Genomic DNA, 23,573 nt, shown 5'->3' with positions numbered 1-23,573 from the left:
GATCGTCGCTTTAGTTTTTGTACGTTCGCTCGACACATTTTAAAAGTATTCCTAATTATACAGAATGAGTCAAATAAATTATACTTAAAATGTTAAATTATAACTGTAAAATTTGATTTTTGAAATGAAATCAACCCATTTTAATGTTGTATGGATTTTTAGACACATTTTATGTAACATCACTTGCATCTCAACTTAATAGTTTTGAAATATTTAATAACAACGTGATTTATTTTGTTCATATCACTTTAACATCTATATGCAAATTAGAGATGTTTTTTTTGTGTTGTAAGATATTTAATTACACCTAGTTTGCATTACGAAAGACATGTGGTAGCTAGCAAGAACACCAGATTTGAAACTCTTACATTTTCTCTCTCTTAGATTGTAGTATGAACAAACTGTCATAAATAAATCGGTTTCTGTCGAAGCTCAGTTTAATAATTATTTCAAATGATCTTCATTTACAATTCTGTATCTTCCTAGGCGATTAAAAAACTCGTGTTGGGTAGAAAGCTCTATTTCAGATTGAATGCTTCGTATGGTACGTTCAACTGAAACAGATTATAACTAACCTGCTTATTTTTATTATCTTTTATTATTTTCCAACTCTCTCTGATAAACTTTTTTCCACCACAAGTCACAACTGTGTATGTAAGGTGATAAAATTTTAATCTGTGTTTTGTTAGAGAATAGTAGAAAATTACACTATAATGCGACTTTGTAAGGAAGTATTAGATTTTAAAAATTTACCATTAGGTTCCGTTATAGTTGATAATTCTAGTCGTTTATCTACATATTTTACAAAATATAGAATATGTTCTAATATGGATTTGTATGCAATTTGTGAAAGTTATTTTTTTTTACTCTCCAGAACTTTTAATAGGACACTTACGTAAATCGCCTTGTATATGAATGATTTTTGTTGAACCAGTTTTTCCCCAATTCCAAACAAGCCCGATCAGATCAATCTTGGTATTTCGGCGATTGAGCTCTGTATCCACTCCCACGTAATTTTACCCCGTTTTCTAGTCAAGAGAGATTTATTTATCAGTGTTTTATTTTGTTTTAGATTCGATGATATTTCTGTTCAAGGCCAGAAGACGTTGCTCCCCAGAAATCGCCTAGACTTTTTGCATTGATCTATATGAAGAAGGAGAAAAAGCTGCTTTTCATTAATTAACTATTCAACTTTTTGGACGGATTTATATTAGACAACCAATCTAGCCAATCAAAAAAAATAAATACCTATCGATTGAAGCAATAAGTATTTATTTTGTGGCTAAATATGGTTTCTTGAATATCAAGGTTTTAAGTGAGAGAAAGGTATCTGTGATATTAACTGAGCGGTATTTATTTATCAATTTCATTGCGGTCAAAATGTCAACGTTTAATTGATTGGACGAAATTTTTTTCACAATATTTATTTGTTTACGTATTATACGTTTTTCATCAATTTTATATTAGAAAACTGTCAGGTATTTCTTAATCAATGTGACAAGTCATGCTGAATTTTATTGTTGTTTTTACTGTTTCGAATGTCAAAAATCAACAATCTATGTTAGAGATTAAAGCAGATTAAGAATTTTAAATTTCAAAACTATTCAATATACCTTTAATTATGTGTGAAATATGCTGCCGACTCCCCAGTTCCTCCCAACGATACCAACAACTGTCTTTGTTTTGGTTTCTAAATGTACTGAAGGTTACACGGCCATCCTGCGAAAAAGCGTCGTCATGCCATCTTCATTTGTTTCGTCCTTAAAGACATTTTAAGCATATTTATATTTAGGCCAGCTTCCTATTGAAATATTTGCACAGACATTAAATAAATATCTGTTAAGAATTAATTACATCCATGGACAAAATTTTCGAATATTTAAAAATGATTATAATTTATTCCTGAAAAAATAAATTCTGATGAATTAAGTCATTTACACACTTAGTACAAATAGTTTATTTTACAAATTTTATGTGAACACTATTAAGTTGTGAGGAGAAAATCGTCAAAAACGAATATTGTTAATTGTTATGAAAATGAAGAATATTCGCTGAACTTAAATGCTACTTAAATGACTAAATCTTAATGTTTTGATTAAAATAAAAGTATAGTAACTGGTATTCCCTCCTCGAGCTGTAATTACTGTATGTATCCTTCCAGGTACACTACTAATTAGAGTTTTAACATCCTCTTGAGGAATCACTTTCCATTCATATTGTGCTGCAAACCTAAGTTCCTTTGTTGTACTTGGAACGGGATTTCTTGTTCTTACTCGGTATTTTATTATAGCTCATCCCACATGAGCTCTATCGGGTTTAAGTCTGGAATATATGGTGATCAATCTAATCTGTGAATCTAGACTGCATCTAGATAATTAGACACAACACCAGCAGCATGTGGTCGAGCGTTATCGTGCGTTAATACGAATTTTTCATATCCAATATGGCCAATATATGGTACAACATGATCTTGAAGGATTTTTTCGATATACATCTCAGCAGTCAATCGTCCAATCACTTCCACGAGGTCGGTGCGTCCCTCCCAACTAATACCTCCCCAAAGCATTATGTCGTCACCTCCAAAACTAACGCTATGTGTGAAACTGCAAATGACGTATCGCTCTCCAACTCTTCTGTAGACGTAGTTTCGTCCATTTGGCTTCCATAGTTGAATTCTAGTCTCATCTGTAAACATAATTTTTTCCACTGCTCGATATTCCACTGAACGTGTGTTCTGGCAAATTATAATCGACGCCTTTTGTAATTTTGGAGAAGCTGAGGAACTATAGCAGGACGTCTTAGCTTTAAACCTGTCTGTTTTAAACTTCTCCTGATCATTTTCGAACAAACATTAATTCCTCTTACATTAATAACTCATTTCTAAGATGGGTGAATGTCCATGTGCGATTTCGTGTAGAATTAAGTATTAAAAATCCATTGCTGTGGTACATTTTTTTCGTCCCTACCCGGGTTTTCGTACAAAATTTCCAGTCTTTTGATACTTTTTTAAAATATTCGATACTATAGATTGACTCCTAAGATATGCAATATCTTTTTGGGTATATCCTTTGTTATGTAGAGTTACAATTTGCACCGCTTCAACTTCATTGCAGCGTCTAACCGGTGACATATTGTTGTTTTAAATGGAAGCAATGAAAATACGAATCACTATAAATTTCTGAATTTCACTACAAATAATTTATATCACTATATTTTTAATAAGATATTTAAAGATGTTTGCCATAAACTACGAGAGATGATCTATTACTAAGATAAATCAAACGTCAATTTTTTTTTAAAGCGGTCATATCCGCCTAATAAATGAATCATTTTAACACATATGCAAATTTACTGCGACAATTTAAAAATATTTTCTAGTAATAGAGATAACAAAAAATATTCGATAATTTTGCCCATGAGTGTATAAGAAATGTCAGCGTAGATAATCTCTCTGACAGTACTCAAGACGGCTATTAAGTGGTGGCACTTCTACTGTGTTTCTTCTACACCCCTGGCACCTCGGTGAAATTTGGAAACTATGTATCAAAATTCTCAGTATTAAACATTCTTAATAAAGCACCTAAAGGAGCGATTCCTTGCATTAAAGTGATTCGAAAATAAATTACAGAACTATAACAACGGTTAGAAGCCCCAGAAAAACCGTCTAATTCGCACATTTCTTTCTTGTGCAGGTCGTAAAGTTCTTACCCGGTCTTTTGCCTATACTTGACCACAAAAAACTTCTCGCCGGTATTGCGAACAACCGCAATACACTGGCACCACCACAAATGGTTCCAGTGCCGAATCTACGCTCTGAAACGTTCACTAGCAAACCAAATTTCCTTGCCAAACTTAACAATATCTTTATCTTCGTCAGATTTCAACTGCCTTTTTTCACTGGAAATTTGTATCATCAATGTAGGTGGGCCTCAAATATCGGAATTTTAGCGTGTAATAGAATAAGCAATATCGAAAAGGTTCTGTATAATTAATCTTTTCAAGTGACAAATTATTAAAATTTTTTTACCTTGTTCCGCAAATATATAACATATTATAGTTGATTTTATCAATGTTGCTGCATTACGCAGTTTTTCGTTCACCATGGCAATTAAAAACAATTCATGCATAAGAACGAAAGGTTCGTTGTTAAGGATTAAATCGGTTTCTTCGAGTACACTGGCTTGATTTTTGATATAATCACATCACTAGACATCATCACTATATTCTTTTACTTAGTCAATTCGTAAAATTCGGCAATGGTGTGGTGAAGATGACAAAAGGTTTTGCCAAATAACTGCAGTTTTTATGACATTATTCCTGTAAGGACCAAAGAGCTATGAAACGTATTTAAGTCGAAATCACGTTCATTTTGGAACTCTGTTTATAATTCCCACTTGCATATTAATTCTAAGCCGATTCTATCTCCTTGGACTTGGCCAGGGACACTTATTTTATCTAAGTTAGCCAACATGATTTAATTAGGCCTGCAATTTCAGTTATTGGAATAGACGTTTTATCAGGATGGCAGGCAGTCTAATTTTCTCTTTTGAACGCATAAATTGGACGTCCTAATTGTCTTATATGCTTTTCTTGATAAATAGGTTTTTATAGCTGTTAATAACATGACATTCAGAACCACATAATGTTTATACTTGAAAACATGTATAACAAAACATAATATATAAAATGAACTAGTAGTTTGCTGAACATGGGTGCCCTATCAGGATACGAACCATTTACCTCCAAATAAGGAGTTTCAGCTTGACTTCTTACCTACAAAATCGATTGCAGTGGTGTACAGAACGGGCGCAAAATAATGTGAACTGAGATAGTGTAGTCTTAAATGACGAATTCAGATTTTGTTTGTGTAAGCATGATAGTCCAGCAAGAGTGAAACAGCGACGAAGTCAAAGACGGGATATTCTAGCTCATAGTAGCAGGTCTTTTTTGGCTTTTCTCAGTGGCAATATGATCGTTCAATGACACATCCAAGAAGTCTTGGAGCAGCATCTTTTACCTTATCACAGAACACTTTGCAATCCAATTGTTCAACAAGATAATATATGACCACATGCGACTCGGGTTACTAGGGATTTCTTTCAACAAAATGAGATCAATTTATTACCTTGGCCACCCCGGTCTTCAGACCTATCACCAATCGAACATGTCTGAAATATTGTAGGTAGAAAGTTACACAACCCTCCACAAACCCCAAATGTGCTTTGTAATGCCATACAAATAGCCTGGAATGAGATTCCTCAAGAAGACACGATCATTTTATCGAATCGATGCCTTGATAGATCCAAGAGTGTATAAGACAACACGGAATGCTGAGTTATTGATATTTTTCGAGTTTTAAACGTGGAATTTGTTTATTTTTTAATGATGTACGTACTTATGTTAGTATAAGAAACATATATACCAAAAATTATTTAAATCAAACCATTTTTATGGGGTGTTCCTTTTTCTATGCCGAGCAGTATATTAACTAACGAGGTTTTCCTGGCAGGACTGGCAGGAATTACACTCTGTAATTTCTCCCAACAAGACCAAGGGACTGTTTTCATTTTGGTTTCTAAATCTACTGATGGTAACATTTACAATACCAGTTAGATTATATTTTTTTATTCATGACAATAAATTATGGAATTCGTCATGTTTCAATCTATTTATTTATACTGCATGTACAGATCTAGGTATTGATAGTTATTAGGAACGCAATGAATCTTCCCTTCAAGTCATTTTCTGAGCACCGAAAAACTGAAATGAAATAAAACATAGTTTTTGAAATCAAAAGCTTCATTCTAATAGGGTAGAAAACCAATTCCAGAGAAAGGCGTCTTGACCTGTATACTGTGCATTTTTCTGACGATTCTCTCTGTTGTATCAACCAGTTAATGTTATAAGAATTGGGTCTCAAAATACGTAAAAGGGAGGTTTCACTACATTCCCCATTGTATCTGGATACTTATATTAATGTATGAACTTATTTAGAATGATTAAACGTATGACTAGTTTTTTTATATTTCTGTGCATATTACGATTAAAATTTAGAGAAAAATATACACGTTTCAATACTTTACTTCTTTATATTTGTTTCCTTAAAAACATTGGATTCTATGAAGCCTTTTGGAAGATTATTTTTCGGTACATTTAAGAGATTGTTAAGGGGGGCGTTTTACTCTAAGTTTAAGGCAAACTTTAATTTTGGTTTCAAGTTTAATTTATTATTTTTATTATCCGTAGAAGCATATTTCATATAGCATATATAAAAAGTTTTGAAACGGGTTCGGTTCACAAATAGCAATGTACATACAGTATCGGACAAAATTAGAGAGACTCACTAAAAATTGGTTTTATTTTTTTTATGTTGATGCCATGACACAAATGAAATAGGAACTTTATAAACCCCATCTGGTACACTCACCCACAAAAGTCATGGTACAGCACATCATTTCGTCAAAAAGTGTAAATATTTTCTCCGTACAAAATAAAAACTCCATTTTGTCTAAGTACATGTATTATTTAATATATGTCTTTACTAGTACCAGTTACAAAATGAAACAAAAGCTCAAGCTTATTCAAATAAAAATTAAATTTCCTATCCTAGTCATAAATTGATTCCACAAAAGTCTTGGTACAGCAACAAAATTCCTATCATTCATGATTATAAAAAATACAAAAACATTTATTTTCCTGTTTTGTTATTCTTTGTTAAGTTTATATGCATAAATACGAAGAAATTTAGTAAGTAGACTTCATTTCATAGTTGCAATAATTTGAAAACATGGGTAGAACAGAGTTGAATATAAGTGAACGAAAGATAATTATTAATTTAAATATAGAAGGAAAGTCTTACACAGAAATTTCAAAAATTGTAAAACGGAGTCGTTCTACTATTCAAAAAGTTGTCAATCGCTTCAAAAACCAAGAGAGAATAAAAAATAAACCACGAACTGGACGCCCGAAAAAGTTGACGGATCCTGAAACAAGGTACATCGTTAATGAAATCAAAAAAGATCCGAAAAAAAGTGCTTCAAAGTTGGCTACAGAAGTAACAGAACTCTTTGGAACTACTGTGCACGAGGAAACAATTCGGAGATCTCTTCATAAAGCAGGATATAAAGGCTGTATTGCAAGAAAGAAACCCTTTATAAGTGACAATAATAGAAGAAAGCGGCTTGAATTTGCTGAAAAATACAGGAAGGTTCACCTAGAATTTTGGGAAAAAGTAATTTGGTCGGATGAGAGTAAATTCAACATTTTTGGACCAGATGGACGTAGAAAAGTGTGGAGAAAACCAAGAGAAGCGCTCAATCCAAAATATACAATTCCTACTGTCAAGCATGGTGGAGGTAGATTAATGGTCTGAGGTTGCATGTCGGTTTCTGGGGTAGGCAATTTAGTTATCATTGATGAAATCATGAACCAACATATATATCTGAACATCCTGAAGGACAATTTAAAACAAAGCGCATAAAAATTGGGGCTATTAGAAAATTTCTACTTCCAGCAAGATAACGACCCCAAACATAAGGCCTATTCCGTACGTCAGTGGCTCATCTACAATTGCCCCCATCTGCTAGAAACACCTCCCTAAAGCCCCGACCTTAACCCCATCGAACATCTGTGGGATCATTTGGAGAAACAAATACGAAAACACGTAATCCAAAACAAATACGATTTAAAAAGAGTTATATTAGATGAATGGTCACAAATCTCAAATGAAATCACAAGGAAGTTAGTGCGATCAATGCCAAATCGTCTATTAGAAGTCATTAAACAAAAAGGGCACGCCACACGATATTAATTTTTTTTTCAAATAATGCTACCTGTACCAAGACTTTTGTGGAATCAATTTATGACTAGGATAGGAAATTTAATTTTTATTTGAATAAGCTTGAGCTTTTGTTTCATTTTGTAACTGGTACTAGTAAAGACATATATTAAATAATACATGTACTTAGAGAAAATGGAGTTTTTATTTTATACGGAAAAAATATTTACACTTTTTGACGAAATGATGTGCTGTACCATGACTTTTGTGGGTGAGTGTATATGCGTTTGTATATTTATTTTGCGTTTATCTAGGAATGCCGTCCCTTACCCGCATTTTTTACATACCAATGAATATATTTTGCGACAAAAATAGAGCGACCCTGTAATTTTCTGTTTGCCTGTTGTGGATAGTGATTCGCATATACCGTTGTTTAATACATCCGAATAGTGCAAGATGCCTCGAGGAAAACATTACTCCATTGATCTTAAAGAAAAAATTATTGAGGCCTATAAAGCTGGGATACCACAAAAAACAATAAAAGACCAATTTAGGGTAACAAAACAGGTTGTTTCAAGAACTATCAAAAATTTCCAGCTTCGTGGTAGGGTTATAAATATAAAACGAAGAGGAAGAAAACGAAAAACAAGCAAACAAGATAGGAGAATAAAAAGAATTAGTCAGAGATGTCCAAAGCTGTCTGCAAATCAAATTTTAGCAGAGCTAGGTGCCCCCAGTGTTTCTTCAAGAACCATCCAGCGTCGTCTGGTAGAAGTGGGACTTCCTGGAAGAAGACCAGCTAAGAAACCACTGCTAACAAAAAAAAATCGTGATAGTCGCATGTTGTCTGCAACTCATCATTTACACTGGACTACCCAGGATTGAAGCAAAGTGCTATTTAGCGACGAATCCAAATTTAATATATTCGGCAGTGACGGTGCACAGTTCATTCATCGCCCTGCTATGCAAAGGCTGGATCCCAAGTACGTATCGGGCACTGTGAAGCACGGCGGTGGCAACATCATGGTTTGGGGTTGCTTTTCGGCTCATGGTATGGGCCCTATTCATAAAATTGACCATAAAATGGATAGGTTTTTATATCAAGCCATATTAGAGGATGTTATGCTTCCATATGCCGAATGGGAAATGCCTTTAATATTTGTGTTTCAACATGACAATGACCCGAAGCACACGGCTAAAATTGTGAAACAGTGGTTTGTTGAAAAAAATATTCGACTTTTGCAATGGCCACCTCAGTCACCGTATTTAAATCCGATAGAGAATCTCTGGGAGATAGTTAATAGAACAATTAGGACCAAAAAGATCACAAATAAGGATCAGCTGTGGCAAGAAGTCCAAAATGCTTGGAATTCTATTGACGATGACACAATATCTAGGCTAATTGCATCAATGCCAAGCAGATGTCAGCAAGTCATTGCCAATAAAGGATACTGGACAAAATACTAAATTTTTAATATTAATTTACCTAAAATCACAGCGGTCGCTCTAATTATGTCGCGTCGGATACGCAATATTTTCTTGTATATTTTTTTCCTTAGAACATATGTACATATTTTTTTGAACTTTAATTTTCATAAACGTTATTTTTTCGAAGTTACTGTTTAATGTAGTGTAGGCATTTATATTACACATATTTCATGAGTAGTTTAAACAAATAAAAAGTCTCTCTAATTTTGTCCGATACTGTATGTGGTAAATGCATGCAATTTGCGCAACTAGTGACTCTTCACTGGCACGAGCAAAGCAAATTAATATTGTTAGTGGTTCTGTTTATTAACTGAGTTACACACTTGCCTTTATTTCATAACTAATTACGAAACGAAAGATTTCGGTTTTGATCTGTCACTTATTTGCATAAATTAAAATAATTATTTTTTCTATTCCATGAAAGAAAGCACTTTCCATAACAAAGTTACTTTCCTGTACTCATTTCCTGAGTCCTGAGTTTCTAGACTGTGACATCTGTTTAACAAACTGAGTATCTGAGATCACAATAAGCTCGTAAAAAATGTTCTTCCTAACTTTTGCAGGAAGTGACTTTCCACACTGCTTACAAAAATAATTATTTCGCACCTACATCTTTGTACCAATCAGACACTTGTATTTAAAAGTAACAGGTGTGTAGCTAATCAGTTTGGTGTTGCGCGCAGGGGTCACTTACCCCAAGATCCGCTACAGATTTTAACATTTCTATAATTTACAAACATGCACTTGAGGCAAGTAAATACAGGAACGTGCAGATTATAATTTTTCTATATAAAAATCAGACAAAAAATTGATGAATCTAAAAACGCTGTGATGCGCCAATATTTTTATTGTATGCCTGCTGAGTTATAGGAACTTTATAACATGAAAAGTGTCTATTTAAGCACAGCAAATTAAACGGCCTGTTACGTATATTAAATGTTAAACAATAAATAATAACATGTATTTCAAGTCAATAAAGACAGGAGATTTAAACAAAATTTTTAATTAAAAAGCAGCAAAAAGATTAAAAAATCAGAGTCGTACCAAAACAAATTAAAAGTTAAAAGAAAATCATTTCGCAAATTAATTTTGATGTAAAAACCATGATAAAAATAAGAATAAATATGAGAAATAATTTTGAAAAAATGCTAGGTCTTAAAATATCGTGATATCCCCATCATGGACTGCATATGTCTAGATTCACCACTGTGGGAAAAAATTGATTAACCAAAGAATATGTGTTATTGTGCCTCAGATTGACAAATCCAGTTGCCAACTAATTAGTCTCGAAACCTCTTGTATTGTGAAACGCCCTCCAAGTTATAAAGCGGTAATAAGGAACGCTAGCTACTGGCAATATTATTCGAGACATTAATATTCATATATACCACTCTAATAAACAAAGAGACGAAAGTAATATCGATTCTAAAAGAATTGCAGGATTGTCTGTTAAACCATGCGTCAAAAACTCTCAATTCTTCTGTTGGTTAAGCAAAGCCATATGGACCTTTTGCAACCAAAAAAGAATTGCTTAGTGATGGTGTCAACGCTGTCACACGTGAATAAACCTGTCAACTCGAACATCACCAAAGGGAAATTCTTAAATCAAATGTAGAAACGTTTACACACAACAGCGAACATTCAACTTGCTTAAAGTGAAACTCTACCCTACATCAAAATGGCCCCAAAGAGTTGAAATTATATTGTACAAAACGCCCGACGAGCATCTCATTCAAATTAAATGCATCGACCACGCAATAGGACCGTTGTTCCTTGGTTACAGTCAACAAAATAGATCTTAAAGATTAAAAAATTACTGAAAACACATACCTACTTATCATCATCACTTACAGTTCACACAAATTAATCACAGCAATAAAACAGAAAACTTAGGTGTGCAGATCCTTGACGGCAGTCTCCACTCTCTTCAACGTGGCCTTATTAAAACCCGTGATAGCCCCCAACAGGGCTGATCTGTCTTTGGTCGGTGCTGGGGTCGAATTGGTACCATTGGATATCGCGGGTGGTGGCGGAGGAGGTGGGGGCGGCGACGGCACTAAAACACACATCAGGGGTAATTTAAATTTTTTATGAAAGATAAAGGTTTAAGCTCACCCGCAGCTAAAGGGGGAGTGGCAGTGCCCACAGATGTGGCAGCACTGCTGCTAACGCTGTCGCATCTCTCCAAATGATTGCCGTTCTTCTTGCTCTCGTTTTTAGTCGATCCCTCTTTACTCTTCTGCTCTCTTAGCTGCCTCTAAACTCAAACAACGTTAAGAACGTTAAGCATAGAATACTGGCACATCTTGGATTTGTAGGTACAGGATGTTTGAAAAATTGCATTTTGGAACCCCTTTTGTGTTTCATTCATCCAACAAATTATTGAGAAAGTGAAAACGGATTCTAATAGTTTTTTTTTGTAAAATATAGGGGCGCAGTCCTTTTCTTCCTGCTCTTTAAAATCTCCAACGGTTGCAACGAGCATAAAATTCCTTATTCAAAACTATCAAAAGTTTGATAATAGTTTATGCGTTCACAAATTATAGCAAAGAATGTGTCCAATTAACTTAGTAAAAGAAAGAATTATCTCATCAATGTTCAAATTAGTTCAGGCATTAAACACATATTCAAACTGTTCACTAGATCAAAAGATATTTAGAATGGTTCATTTTGAAATTAAAGCCCTGTATACCTGAAACTTACCATTCGATTTCTATGCTTCTTGCGCTCCTCCTCGCTGCTCATCATCTCCTGCACTTTAGTGAGCCTCTTCTGACTCCTAACTACCTTCTGCTCCCCTTTCAGCCTCTCCTCGATCTTGAGTACCACGGATTTCAAATGCTCTTTGGCGGCACTGGGAAGCTTAAAGTGTGCTTTATCACTATCACTTAAAGTCAGTTGTACTTGGGAGAAGAACTGGTCAATTAAGAGGGCTTCGATGGTGGGCAGGCCGTTCTTACATGCCTCGTGTGATAAAATGGATTCAATGATCTTCCCTAAGTACCCAATGATATCAAACAATAAAAAAAGAAGAGTTTTGCTTACTAATTTGTGGTGAGGGACAGTCAAAATTATCATCTGCAATGTAGCTTTCATGCAAGGGAGAGCCTACTGCCATTTCATAGAGCACATGCCCAAAGCAGTAAACATCGATGGCTTCCAGAGTGCTAATTTTTTTGTGCTGCATGAAGTAGGGACGATAGTAGGAAGGTACTCCCAACACCCCATTCTCTATATCAATCAATTTAACCCTGTCATTTTCAATTAAAATATTGCCACTGTGCAAGTGCCCTGAAAGATTTAATTTTAAAATCAACTCCAAAATCATTTATTCAAATAAAGCAGTACCGTAAGGGAATCCTTTTTCATGTAAAAATTTCAAGGCCTCTAAAATTTGCCTCCCGTGCATGGCAATCTCCTCTACAGTCAACTGTTTGTGCCCCTGTGGGTTACCATACTTCTTTAGAAATGACAACTTAGGCTTGGCTCCGCATAAATAGTCCCTTAAAGACCCGTCTTTGCTCATCTCCCGAACCACTAGGCCCCCTACTTCAGTGCACAGGCACAGGTCTATGTGGCCAATGTAGGGATGCTATATATGAAAAACGTAATTTATTTATAAATTTGGTACACCTAAACCCAGTATTTGTAAATTTTGAAGTTAATAAGAACCACACAAATATTACAGACAAATTCCCTATGTATTTTGAGAATGCAACTAGGTCTTATAGTTTATATTATGCTACAACACCAAAAATTCCCAGGGGGCATAAGAAATAATTATTGTAAAGATATGAATCGCGAACATTACCATTTAAATATTGTGTATATTATATATATAGATATATACACAGATCATCAGTTCAACAGGAAACATAGGAATGCTACAAAAGGGAGAAGGACCGCAGAAAGTTTGACATACCTCCGGCAAAGATCATTGAAGTGGGTCGCGAGACTAATGATTGAAGTGGACGGAGTTAGTTCAGTGTCTAGATCTGTCACCGTTTCAGAATTTTTACTGATATAAGTTTTAGTGATGGATTAATCTTTTTTTTTTTTCATTTATTTACATTGCTGAGTTTTGCTCTGATATTTTTTTAAAAATCCATCATTATGAAGGCAAAGAAATGAATACTAATCCAGACATCAAAATGAGACACTGGCCAGACTGACTCCACCCAGTTTAACTGCTAACCTTGCAACCCACTCCATTGGTGTTGGCCAGAGGCATATTAAACCTTATGCAGTCCTCCCACTTGCACAATCCCTATATTTCCACTTGAACTGGTGATACCTCTGTATATATAAAAATAGAGGTGAATATTTCAAAAATGCTAAATTTTTCAAAGAACTGTTGTGTGAAAATTTACAGTTATACAGTGAGTATTTTATTTTTTATTTCTACAGATGAATGTTAGAATATTAGACTTGACTGTGATTTGACTAATAATATGAACTGTTCTATACACTACAAAAAAATGTTTACATTCTCTACCAGAAGAGTTAAGAGACTTACTTTAATTTGATGTAAACTCTTAAAAACAGAGTGCATGTCTTTGTCATCTAAATATTTGTCAGGCCCATAGTCAGTCCAGCTTCCTATAAGTTCATCCTTGGACCGAGACTTGCTTTTGATTGTATAGAAGTGTTTACGGAGCCTCCAGCCAATATCTGCCAAGGGCCCTGCCACTTCCCAGCCAAATTCACCTCTTAGTGCAAGAGATACATGTTGCAAAGCAATTTCTTTAATTAACCAAAACTTACTGTTAGCATACACAACTACAATAGACATCATAATAAGATTACCTCCAAAAGGCTGACAGTAGTTGGCTGGATCTACAAAAGATCTAGCCGGAAGCGAGGACACTAGAATAGGATTCATCAGAATGCTGTCTAAATATTTCTGCAAAGCTTGTTGCCGCTCGCTGATAAACTTGGGGTCCAAGTTGCCAATGAGCTTTTTAGGTGGCAATTCAAGAGGGATCTTAGAGATCTGAAGGGTTTGGTGGAGTTTAAGGAAGTCATTGTAACGTTTGTGGACTTTCCACGTCTGATCTGAGAAGGGCCCTCTGTGGACTCGGATTACAAACTCCTAAAGAGAAGGAATAAGTTCAAAAATGGTCGCTAAAACTCATTGGGTGCATTCCAGAGATACGCCCCTTCATTAGGAGCAAAATTATTACCAAATAATCAGTACTCACTGTATGCCCATTTACGTTCTGCCAGTTCTCAATGTGACAAGTAATTGGCTCGGTATCGTCTAATAACACTTTATTACTGATATCTCTTTCGAAAATAGCCATTTGATTCCCACCATCCGCCGAAAATTTCCTTGAAAATCCATTAGAATGACCTTTTATTGATAAACTTTCTTGTTTACAATTGCAACAAATCCGACATTTTTATTTGATTCCCATTTTTTTGACGTTTTCTACCTTTAATTGACTTTTACCATCAGGTGCTTGAACCAAGACCTACGTAACATTTATTTCTGCATGTGTAAGACAAAGGAAGTCGATTACCAAGATAGAGGATTATTTGTTTAGGGCAGAACTTTGAAAAATAATGCCAATGACATTTTGAAAGTGTAGTTAGAACATATTCAGAGCAGCATAGAGTTACTCGCATTTTTAAATTTTATTCTACTTACATTTTTTCATTTTTCCTTTTAATTTTGGGGATTTTTTCATACTTCAATATGGATTGTCGGAGCTGTGAAATTGCGCACTATTAAAACTAACTGGGAATAATATTAGTGGGTTATAAGTCAGAATGGGGTGCAATTCTACCACTCCAACAACCCCCACTAGTGTGTGAGGTGTTATTGCGAAGAAATAAAAGAAAGTACTTCTTCAAATTGTTAGAAAGAATAGACAAATATATTCTCTAGTCGTTTACTTGTTTTAGCTTTTCTATTCATTCTGCATCAGTCGTGTTTGTAGATGGGTTGTGTTTTGTCTTTTCGAGGTTAAGAAGCAAGAAAGTACAGAATTTGCATTTAAGTTATTTTATTTAAATAATTTCACTGAAAACGTAATAATTTTCAAATTAAATCACGATTATAATGGCCGATGATAGCTGGGATGCTCCTTGGGATAGTGGACCAACTCAATTCACTGCGCCTCAACTGCCAACGAATGTAGATAGTAAGTATATGTATAGCAAAGATTTCTTTTCTGGTGTTTTTTTATTTATATTCTACTCATAAAAACACCTACCGTTGCGAGATTTGCTGTTTTCTTTATTATTATTGCCAATAAATGTCCAAAACTCAGTTCTTACTAAAATCTAAAAGCTTGTAAAACTGTGTTGTACGTTCGTACTATGCAGAAGTATTTCTATGGCGCCTCAAAATGTTGTTATATAAAAGGAAAGAATTTTTCCAACTTAAGACATAGTTTTCTCCCAAACACATGCTCCACGTGATCTTTACATCCCATTCACTGCAGTTGACCAAATGACATGAAGCAAAATTCGATCAGCAATGAAATGCGGAGAAATACTTTCGCACGTGGTAGATATATTTCCTATGAGTACTTGTGTGTTAACTTTATTGTGCTCCATAAGTACAATTAGTTAGTGTACAATAAGATATTTACCCGTACACGTACGGTGAGGTCTTTACACGCATACGTGCGGTGAAAATTTTACCCACACGCGTGCAATAAGATATTTACATGCACACGTACGGTGGAATCTTCACATTCACACATGCGGGAAGACCTTTACTTATTTATGTACGATAAGATATTTACACGTACACGTGCAGTGAGGAATTTATATGCACACGTGCGATGAGATATTTACACCCATACATGCGGTAATCAGTATTAGTACACAGATGTCACACACCTACAAGAAATTTGGACGTTTGCCATTTGTACCTCAAGCTTGCAGGAACATATAGAAATATAATAAATTGCTAATGAAATATCTTATATATTTTTTGGCATTTTTTCCTATTCTAATGGTTATTTATGTAATAAGTATCTCATGTAAAGTTTTGTGATACGAATCAGTTTGTGAGCGAGTTTGCAAGCGAATCTATAAATGGATGAGTTGACTAAAACCTCGTTGTGTACGCATTACATACAATGTGTTAGCCCTATTCCTTGTCAATTTACTAAGAACTTAACTTTGACTTGAAAATTGATTATTACTATAGGTAAAGTAAGAAATTAAGTATAAATAGTTAAAAAATAAAGCAGATAATTGAATAAACTAAGAAACTAATGAGATTGGGTTTCGAAATGTGAGTTGAAATCAGCATATGGGGTCAAAAAACTTATGCAGAATTATTGGACAGAGTGACTGTAAAATCACTTTCTAGAGGTACAAAGGGAGCGCCCTATCACACGTTAGGCTTAAATATCTGAGAAACGACTAGAGATGAATATTTAGATTTTTTCATCATTTCGTGAGGTAAGTCTTCACTCGAAGTTCATAACGTGATATTATATACACTTATGGACAAAAGTTTGGAAATCCCAGTAAAGGTGTTAGTAAATGGTAATTATTCATTTAATAACTCGAGAATATTACCAATAAACATTTTTCATTTTGTATGTATGTATGTATATTTCATTGTGTATTGCTTACTTACAAATACGAAAATATACGAGCAACAAGTTTGTTTATTGCTAAAAAATAATAAACATTTCAAAAAACTGCATTTTTATCGCAGCACAAAAGTTTGGAAACCCCACACAAAATTAACTAAAGTATGTATTTCTTTTAAATTTCATTTGTTGCTATTCTATATATAATATATTTTGATATATGGTCCCAACATTTTTGACAGTAATTTATATAGCCAACTTATGTCAAAAAAATGAATACGTTGTATTTCCGCCATTTTAGAAAATAAATATTAAAATTATATATATCGTTGAAAAGGAGTTAAAATTGTCTATTTTGTTAAGCCATGACCACGTATGATTTATATTTAAAAAAATGAAGTAATAATTTACAGGAAAACGGTGAACAACAAAAAAATTGAACACTCCATTAGATTCTTCTCAAAAAAGTGCTATAATAATGTTTTTACGCAATTCCAGTATTTTAATAAATAAAAAAGTTATTGACGATTTTCAAAATTGCCAAAAATTGAAAAACCTTCTATATCTTAGTGGGCTGTGACGATATCGAGAAACGGTTTTTGACATAAACATTTTTCAAAAATCGAGCCCGTGATACCTAAATCAGTTTTCTTCTATCTAGTCAAAAAATAGATTTTGCTCGTCAAAATACCCTAAATTGAAACACCCTGTACATACATATATAAGGTGATTTTTTAGCTTAATGATAAATTGAGGTAGATGGGAGGTAAGGTCATTTTAGGAAAAAAACTTCATATAGACATACTATCTCTAATTTCAATTATTTAAAGATTTAGAGGATTTCGAAGCTTTTAGCATATTACCTATTTATTACTAAAAATTACACAAATTATTTAGTTAAAAGTAAAAGTATTATAGCAGTTGCTCAAAATGTGCTCCTTCTGTAAGAATATATGCTTCATAACGATGAAGTAATATATTTTTCATGCGAATCAACTTATCTGGACAATTTCTAACACAAAATGTAATAAATGCAAATAAACATATCAATTAGCTGTCAGGTTTATTCACTACTAAAATATACGCTTATAGTAGTGAAGAATATGTTTTTATAATTTTCGTATATGGTTACTGGAATACTAATAGTCGTCAATCGGCATGAGAATATCAAGACAGATATCCACATATGTATCAACCCCGTCATACAGTTTTTGCCGAATCCTTCAGAACATTGCGAGAAACAGGTGATCCTGCTCCAGTGAAAGCTATTCGACCGCATGATGTTAATGTAGAGAACAAAAAAGCTGTAATTAATTCTGTTATTAACAATCCTGGATTTATCACTCGAAGAGTACCATACAATCTACATTTAATTTCTACATTTTCTTTTGTATGGACTGTATTGACCCGTGAAGTCCTTTATCCCTATTATCTACAGCTGATTTAGGCTCTACATCCAGGAGATACACAGAAGCAATTAGTATTTTGTCATTGGTTTTTGCCCAAAAAATGATTTTATTTCGCATATTATCTGGTCTGTTGAATCGTGTTATACAAAATGGAATAATTCCATAACAAACATATCTGGTTATTACAAAATCCGCATGCGATTAAGCAAAAGAGATTTCAGCAACGTTTCAGCATCAACGTTTGGAGCAGAAGTTTTAACAATAATATACTAGACTTACATATACTTAATGAATGCTTAAATGCAGGTTCCTACAGAATTTTTTTGGACAATACACTCTTTGATTTACTTGATTAGAATATGTCAATTAATGTAATTCAAAATATATGGTATCAGCATGATGGTGCACCACCTCATCGGGGAGTGGTAGTTGTCAGGTGGTTAAACGAATATTTTGGAAATAATTGGATTGGTAAGGCCGGTCCAGTTTCATATCCACCGCGACTCCCAATTTAAATTTTTTGGATTTCCATTTATAAAATTATACGAAAGAAATTGTGTACCAAGAGACAATTAACACAAGAGAGCAGCTGTTAGATAGAACACAGATGGCTGCTGCTGATATAAGAAATCATCCAGATATGTTGATTCAGATGAAAAATGCATTACTTCGTCGTTGTAAAGCATGTATTCTTACAAAAGGAAGACATTTTGAGTAACTAACATGATGTTTTTAATTTTAACTATCTCATTTGTGTAATTTTTAGTAACAACTAGGTAATATGCAGAAAACTTTGAAGTCCTCTAAATTCTTAAATAATTGAAATCGGACATATATCTATATGAAGTTTTTTTTCTTAAAATTACCTTCCCTTTCCTCCTTCCCAAAATACCTCACTTTGTCGGTGAGCAAAAAACTCACCTTGTACTTAAATAATTTTCCAATTTTACATTTTGGAAATTAGGGAAAAAATATCATTTAATTTCTGTAAAAAAGTAACAGGCTGATGGATTAAGAAAACAGTGTTATTACTTTGATAGATTTGTAATACTTATCCATTCAATTTGACAGCAGATTTTGATGTTTTGAAGAAAAATATAAAACTTTGCTAGTTTAAGGTTTTCCTAGGACTGATAATAAAGGAAATATCCTTTGGATCAACTATGTATAGTGAATAACTTTGTAAAAATTGAATAGACGTATTCTTAAGTTCATTTTAACACCGCTTTAAGGTTCACCCGCATAATGCCTAATTCGCCATGATTACCGAGTTCAAGTTCGAATTTAAAAATTATGATCGAGCCTTTGATATTTACCAACAGTATTTTATAATATTGAGGGTAATTAATTTATTGTAACTTTGTTTATGATTTGGTAGTCTTGGGTTTGGAAATTGACACTGAATTTCATTGCAAAATCCATAAATGTATACAATATCGGCAAATTGTTTATTGAAAAATTGCACAGGTATTTTGCAAATAAAGAAAGATTCATATGTAGGGTGGTCCGAAATATTGAGAACAAATCACAATTTGTGAAAATGGTTGTTTTCTCGATTTTTTCAAAATAAATCCAAAACACGCGATTCCAAAAAAAAATTCATTTCAGTTACTTGCTTAAGACATTTGGTATTACCCTTACAATTTAAAATTATGCCGAACGGTAACTGACATTGGTAATAATTTATTGAAATATACACAAAAATTGAAAATCATACCTGTTACTTTAAAAAAACTTGTAATGTTTGAAGGCTTACCTGTGACATTTGTAACTCAGTGATTCTAGTTCGAATAATTCTAGTATACTCGCTTTTGTAGTATATTGTTTCACTAACAAACATTTTAATGTCGCTTATTACAGTCCCTTTATTTTTATAGGTATACTAGTTTTAGACTAACTCAGTCTTAACAACTTTTTCTATAGCTAAATATGCTTCGACTAGAAGATACCAAAATTTTCTTTCAAGCATATAAACCTAGACAAAAAAAACATACCAGGATTTTCCACATACATAAAAAAAGCAACACATCACTTTAAGCGCGTCAGGGTAAACGCTATTTTCCTGTCTTTTTTCTGGCATTTTTTTACTTAAAACGGCTTTAACACAAGGTGTTGTATAGAACTCCGAAGCTTTCACATGAGCTGACAACTTTATAATAGGGTGTTATGTTGTCAACACTCTGGGAAATAGTTGTGATGTGATTTCCTCGATGACCCATGTGAAACCCTTGATGAAACCTTCTTCCTCTTCACAGCCAAAATCATTTATTGATAGGCACTTATGGACGGTTAAGTGAAGATTGTTGGTTTATTGCCTAAAACCTTATCCCAATCCAATGCAATATAGAGGGGTCAGATCTGGGAGAGCCAAGCCATGAACTCAGTCTAAGAGTGAGTTAGAAAATATTATAAACTTGAGGTAACTCTTTTAATTCGTCTACATAGAAATCCTTACTATGTATATAACATGTGCCCTTGGGTCGCACTTGCATGGTATTTTGTGATGGATTGAAAATGGATGTTGATTGGTTTTCTATCATCCTCTTATTTTAACTCTTTCTGGTAAATCCTTTGTTTTTCCCACCCAATTTGCTTAACATATTTTAATATGTTGCACAAAACAAATCGCTTTTTTATTTTATTTCATTTCAATCCAGATAATAAACATATATTTAACATGTTCTCTAATTTTCCCAGATTGGCGCGAAAACAAAACTCAAAGATTTACCAACTCCACGAGGCGAGGAAGTGGAGGTCGCAGAGGGGATGATTGGAACGAGGGACGTCGTGGCAGGCGCAACAATGACCATGGTTGGAAGAATAAAGACACTAATGAGGGATGGGGCAACATCCCACATGACATCAGTGATAACTGGGGCAATACAGGTCACACTAACAAGGATTCGAATGACAGTTGGAACAATGATCGGTGGGACAACCGGGGTCAGAATAGCAGAGACAATCGACGAGGCGCCAAGGACAAATGTGAGATTATAAAAATTCCTACAAAAATGGTGGGAAGAGTTATTGGTAGAGGGGGCTTGCAAATAGAAGAATTACAAATACGCTCATCTGCAAGGATTCAAGTGACTAAGGAGACTGATGGTTCAGAGACTGTTGTTAAAATTTTCGGAAATGACTCTACTATTGCAAAGGCCAAAGAATTAATAGATGGGATTACTGAAGAAAAACCTAAACCTGCTCCAGAGGAACGTGAGATCCCCATAGTTCCTCCTCAAACTTCATCAAATGAAGCTTTTGAGCAAGCCAAATTGCAGCCAGGCTACAATTGGTTTAAGTTCCTGAAGGAGTGTGACGCGCGGGTTGAAGAAGAGTGGAATAAACTTCCACCAATAATCAAGAATTTTTATCAGGAGCACCCAGAAGTCAGTACAATGAGCAATCAAGAAATGGAGGCCTTTAGGTTGGAAAATAATAACATCGTAGTGAATAGGACGTTTGAAAATGAGGATAGCAAGCCTGTACCCAAGCCTGTCTACACTTTTGCACAGGCTTTTCACAATTATCCAGAGATTTTAGATGAAATTAAGAAAGCAGGTTTTGAGAAACCCTCACCTATTCAATGTCAGGCATGGCCAGTGCTACTCAGTGGTGAAGATCTCATAGGAATAGCTCAAACTGGCACTGGCAAAACATTGGCCTTTCTCTTGCCTGCTTTGATACATATTGATGGACAGACGGTTCCTAGAGAAGAACGAGGAGGGCCGGCAGTATTAATAATGGCGCCCACTAGGGAGCTGGCGTTGCAAATTGACAAAGAAGTAAAGAAGTACTATTACAGAGGCATCACTTCGGTCTGCGTGTACGGAGGTGGAGATCGCAAGGCTCAGGTAGATGTGGTCAGCCATGGAGTGGACATAGTCATAGCTACTCCTGGAAGAATGAACGATCTTAATGAAGCTGGACATTTGAACGTGCGCTCGGTCACTTATGTGGTGCTGGACGAAGCCGATCGCATGTTGGACATGGGTTTCGAGCCTCAGATACGCAAAGTCATGTACTCGTTGAGGCCTACAAGGCAGAGTATTATGACTAGTGCCACATGGCCCCCGGGAGTACGTCGTTTAGCCCAGTCTTATATGAAAGACCCCGTGCAGGTTTATGTGGGCTCTCTGGATTTGGCGGCTACGCACAGCGTTACTCAAATCATTCAGTTGATAGACGAACGAGAGAAAGAAGAAACATTTTTGAATTTCGCCCGGAATTTGGGTCCGGACGAAAAGATGATAGTGTTCTGCGGTACTAAGGCAAAGGCTGATCATCTTTCGGTCGAATGTGCTCTTCAAAACATCTCGAGCACTGCATTGCATGGTAACAGAGATCAAGCGGACAGGGAACAAGCGGTAGCGGACATTACGAGTGGCGTCGTCAAGATCTTGATCGCCACCGATGTGGCGTCCAGAGGACTAGACATTGATGACATCACGTAGGTGTACCTTTTTTATTGCAAAAATCTCAATATCAATTTCTTGTATGAAGTAACCAGGGTTTAAATGATGAATATTTTGTTTTTGCAGACATGTGCTGAATTATGACTTTCCGAAGAATATTGAGGAATACGTGCACCGGGTGGGCAGAACCGGACGGGCTGGCAAAACCGGAGAGAGCATCAGTTATTTTACGAGGAACGACTGGGGTCAAGCGGCAGAGCTGATCAAGATTCTCGAAGAAGCAGATCAGGCAAGTTACGTTGGCTCTTTTTGAATAAATTTATAAATATTGATTTTATAGTTCATACCCGAAGAGATCTACGATATGGCCAAGCGATATGAGGCCATGAAGGAAAGGAGAGAGAAAGCGGGAGAGCCTTTAGGGGGAAGAAGGGGCGGTAGCCGATTTGGAATTGGAGGAGGCAGGCGCTATTAACAATTTTTAACATTTCCTATTTTTAATGGTACTATAATTCCATGAATTTTTTTAGTGTTAAACTTTTCTATAATTCCCTTAGAAATCGAATATTATTTATATTATTTTATTTCAAGCATTATTATATTTATATTACAAAGCCTTTAATTTTTGTCCACTTGTGATCTGATCGATCTCCGATACAGGAATATTAATTTGAAGAAGGGAATGCGACATTGAGTTGATTTAGACTGAACTGTACTGATATTATAGTTAGAATATGATTTATTTTTATATCGTAAATTAAATTTATTTAAATAGAGGCCCATTTGCATAAATTTGTTTTATTGGTTGCCATTAAGCAGAGAATAATTAGTATTTGTTTCTAATGTCGTTTACAGGCAAGTAACATAACTTAGCATCGCAATAACTATGGAAGGTAGTGCGTAGCATCGAAGTGTCCTATCGATTATC

General features: G+C 34.7%; 5 protein-coding genes across 7 annotated transcripts in view; 3 read left to right on the top strand and 2 right to left on the bottom strand.

Annotated features, from left to right (window-relative positions):
• The window catches only part of Klp3A (kinesin-like protein 3A), a 196,339-nt gene that overhangs the window by 15,408 nt on the left and 157,358 nt on the right, over positions 1-23,573 (top strand). Inside the window, exon 14 of the mRNA XM_066403383.1 lies at positions 1,073-1,473. Within this exon, the coding sequence (XP_066259480.1) occupies positions 1,073-1,142 (70 nt within the window). The 3' untranslated portion in view covers positions 1,143-1,473. The remainder of the gene's footprint in view (positions 1-1,072; positions 1,474-23,573) is intronic.
• LOC136417622 (trafficking protein particle complex subunit 2-like protein) overlaps positions 1-23,573 on the top strand; it is an 86,168-nt gene that overhangs the window by 24,099 nt on the left and 38,496 nt on the right. The gene's annotated exons all lie outside the window — the stretch shown is intronic.
• On the bottom strand, positions 2,292-3,130 carry LOC136417692 (uncharacterized). The gene is made up of 3 exons (XM_066403511.1): positions 2,981-3,130; positions 2,382-2,830; positions 2,292-2,322 (listed from the first exon to the last, which is right to left on the bottom strand). Exons 1-3 carry the CDS (start codon positions 3,128-3,130, stop codon positions 2,292-2,294), a joined length of 630 nt encoding a protein of 209 aa, XP_066259608.1.
• LOC136417608 (PX domain-containing protein kinase-like protein) lies at positions 5,610-14,731 on the bottom strand. 3 transcript variants are annotated; one of them, XM_066403376.1, is made up of 9 exons: positions 14,700-14,731; positions 14,467-14,646; positions 14,072-14,357; positions 13,782-14,008; positions 12,614-12,857; positions 12,311-12,556; positions 11,969-12,261; positions 11,381-11,522; positions 5,610-11,321 (listed from the first exon to the last, which is right to left on the bottom strand). In XM_066403376.1, the coding sequence occupies exons 2-9, from the start codon at positions 14,566-14,568 to the stop codon at positions 11,155-11,157; spliced, it is 1,707 nt and encodes a 568-aa protein (XP_066259473.1). In that variant the 5' UTR covers positions 14,569-14,646; positions 14,700-14,731; the 3' UTR covers positions 5,610-11,154. The 3 variants fall into 3 exon arrangements, with proteins under 3 accessions (XP_066259473.1, XP_066259474.1, XP_066259472.1); XM_066403377.1 differs by lacking the exon at positions 14,700-14,731 and having other exon boundaries at positions 5,610-11,062; positions 11,117-11,321; positions 14,467-14,681; XM_066403375.1 differs by lacking the exon at positions 14,700-14,731 and having other exon boundaries at positions 14,467-14,681.
• LOC136417615 (probable ATP-dependent RNA helicase DDX43) lies at positions 15,214-23,340 on the top strand. Its single transcript, XM_066403388.1, has 4 exons — positions 15,214-15,411; positions 20,931-22,680; positions 22,772-22,934; positions 22,986-23,340. Exons 1-4 carry the CDS (start codon positions 15,330-15,332, stop codon positions 23,118-23,120), a joined length of 2,130 nt encoding a protein of 709 aa, XP_066259485.1. The 5' UTR covers positions 15,214-15,329; the 3' UTR covers positions 23,121-23,340.

This window comes from Euwallacea similis, chromosome 29, assembly GCF_039881205.1.
Source record: "Euwallacea similis isolate ESF13 chromosome 29, ESF131.1, whole genome shotgun sequence".
In the NCBI taxonomy this organism is placed as follows: Eukaryota; Metazoa; Arthropoda; class Insecta; order Coleoptera; family Curculionidae; genus Euwallacea; species Euwallacea similis.
Note: the sequence above shows the minus strand (reverse complement) of the source record. Positions and strands in the feature narration are given on the sequence as shown.

Bases quoted from the DNA above. Each gene is read 5' to 3' on its own strand.
- LOC136417692 (XM_066403511.1), bottom strand. From the start codon at position 3,130: ATGTCACCGGTTAGACGCTGCAATGAAGTTGAAGCGGTGCAAATTGTA. The intron at 2,831-2,980 runs GTACGAAAACCC...GAAAATGATCAG, and splicing joins ATCAAAAGACTGGAAATTTT to GAGAAGTTTAAAACAGACAG. The intron at 2,323-2,381 runs GTCTAATTATCT...CATATATTCCAG, and splicing joins CCACATGCTGCTGGTGTTGT to ACTTAAACCCGATAGAGCTC.
- LOC136417608 (XM_066403376.1), bottom strand. From the start codon at position 14,568: ATGGCTATTTTCGAAAGAGATATCAGTAATAAAGTGTTATTAGACGAT. The intron at 14,358-14,466 runs GTGAGTACTGAT...CCTTCTCTTTAG, and splicing joins AGAACGTAAATGGGCATACA to GAGTTTGTAATCCGAGTCCA. The intron at 11,523-11,968 runs GTAAGTTTCAGG...GTTTGAGTTTAG, and splicing joins AGAAGCATAGAAATCGAATG to AGGCAGCTAAGAGAGCAGAA.
- LOC136417615 (XM_066403388.1), top strand. From the start codon at position 15,330: ATGGCCGATGATAGCTGGGATGCTCCTTGGGATAGTGGACCAACTCAA. The intron at 15,412-20,930 runs GTAAGTATATGT...TAATTTTCCCAG, and splicing joins ACTGCCAACGAATGTAGATA to ATTGGCGCGAAAACAAAACT. The intron at 22,681-22,771 runs GTAGGTGTACCT...TTGTTTTTGCAG, and splicing joins CTAGACATTGATGACATCAC to ACATGTGCTGAATTATGACT.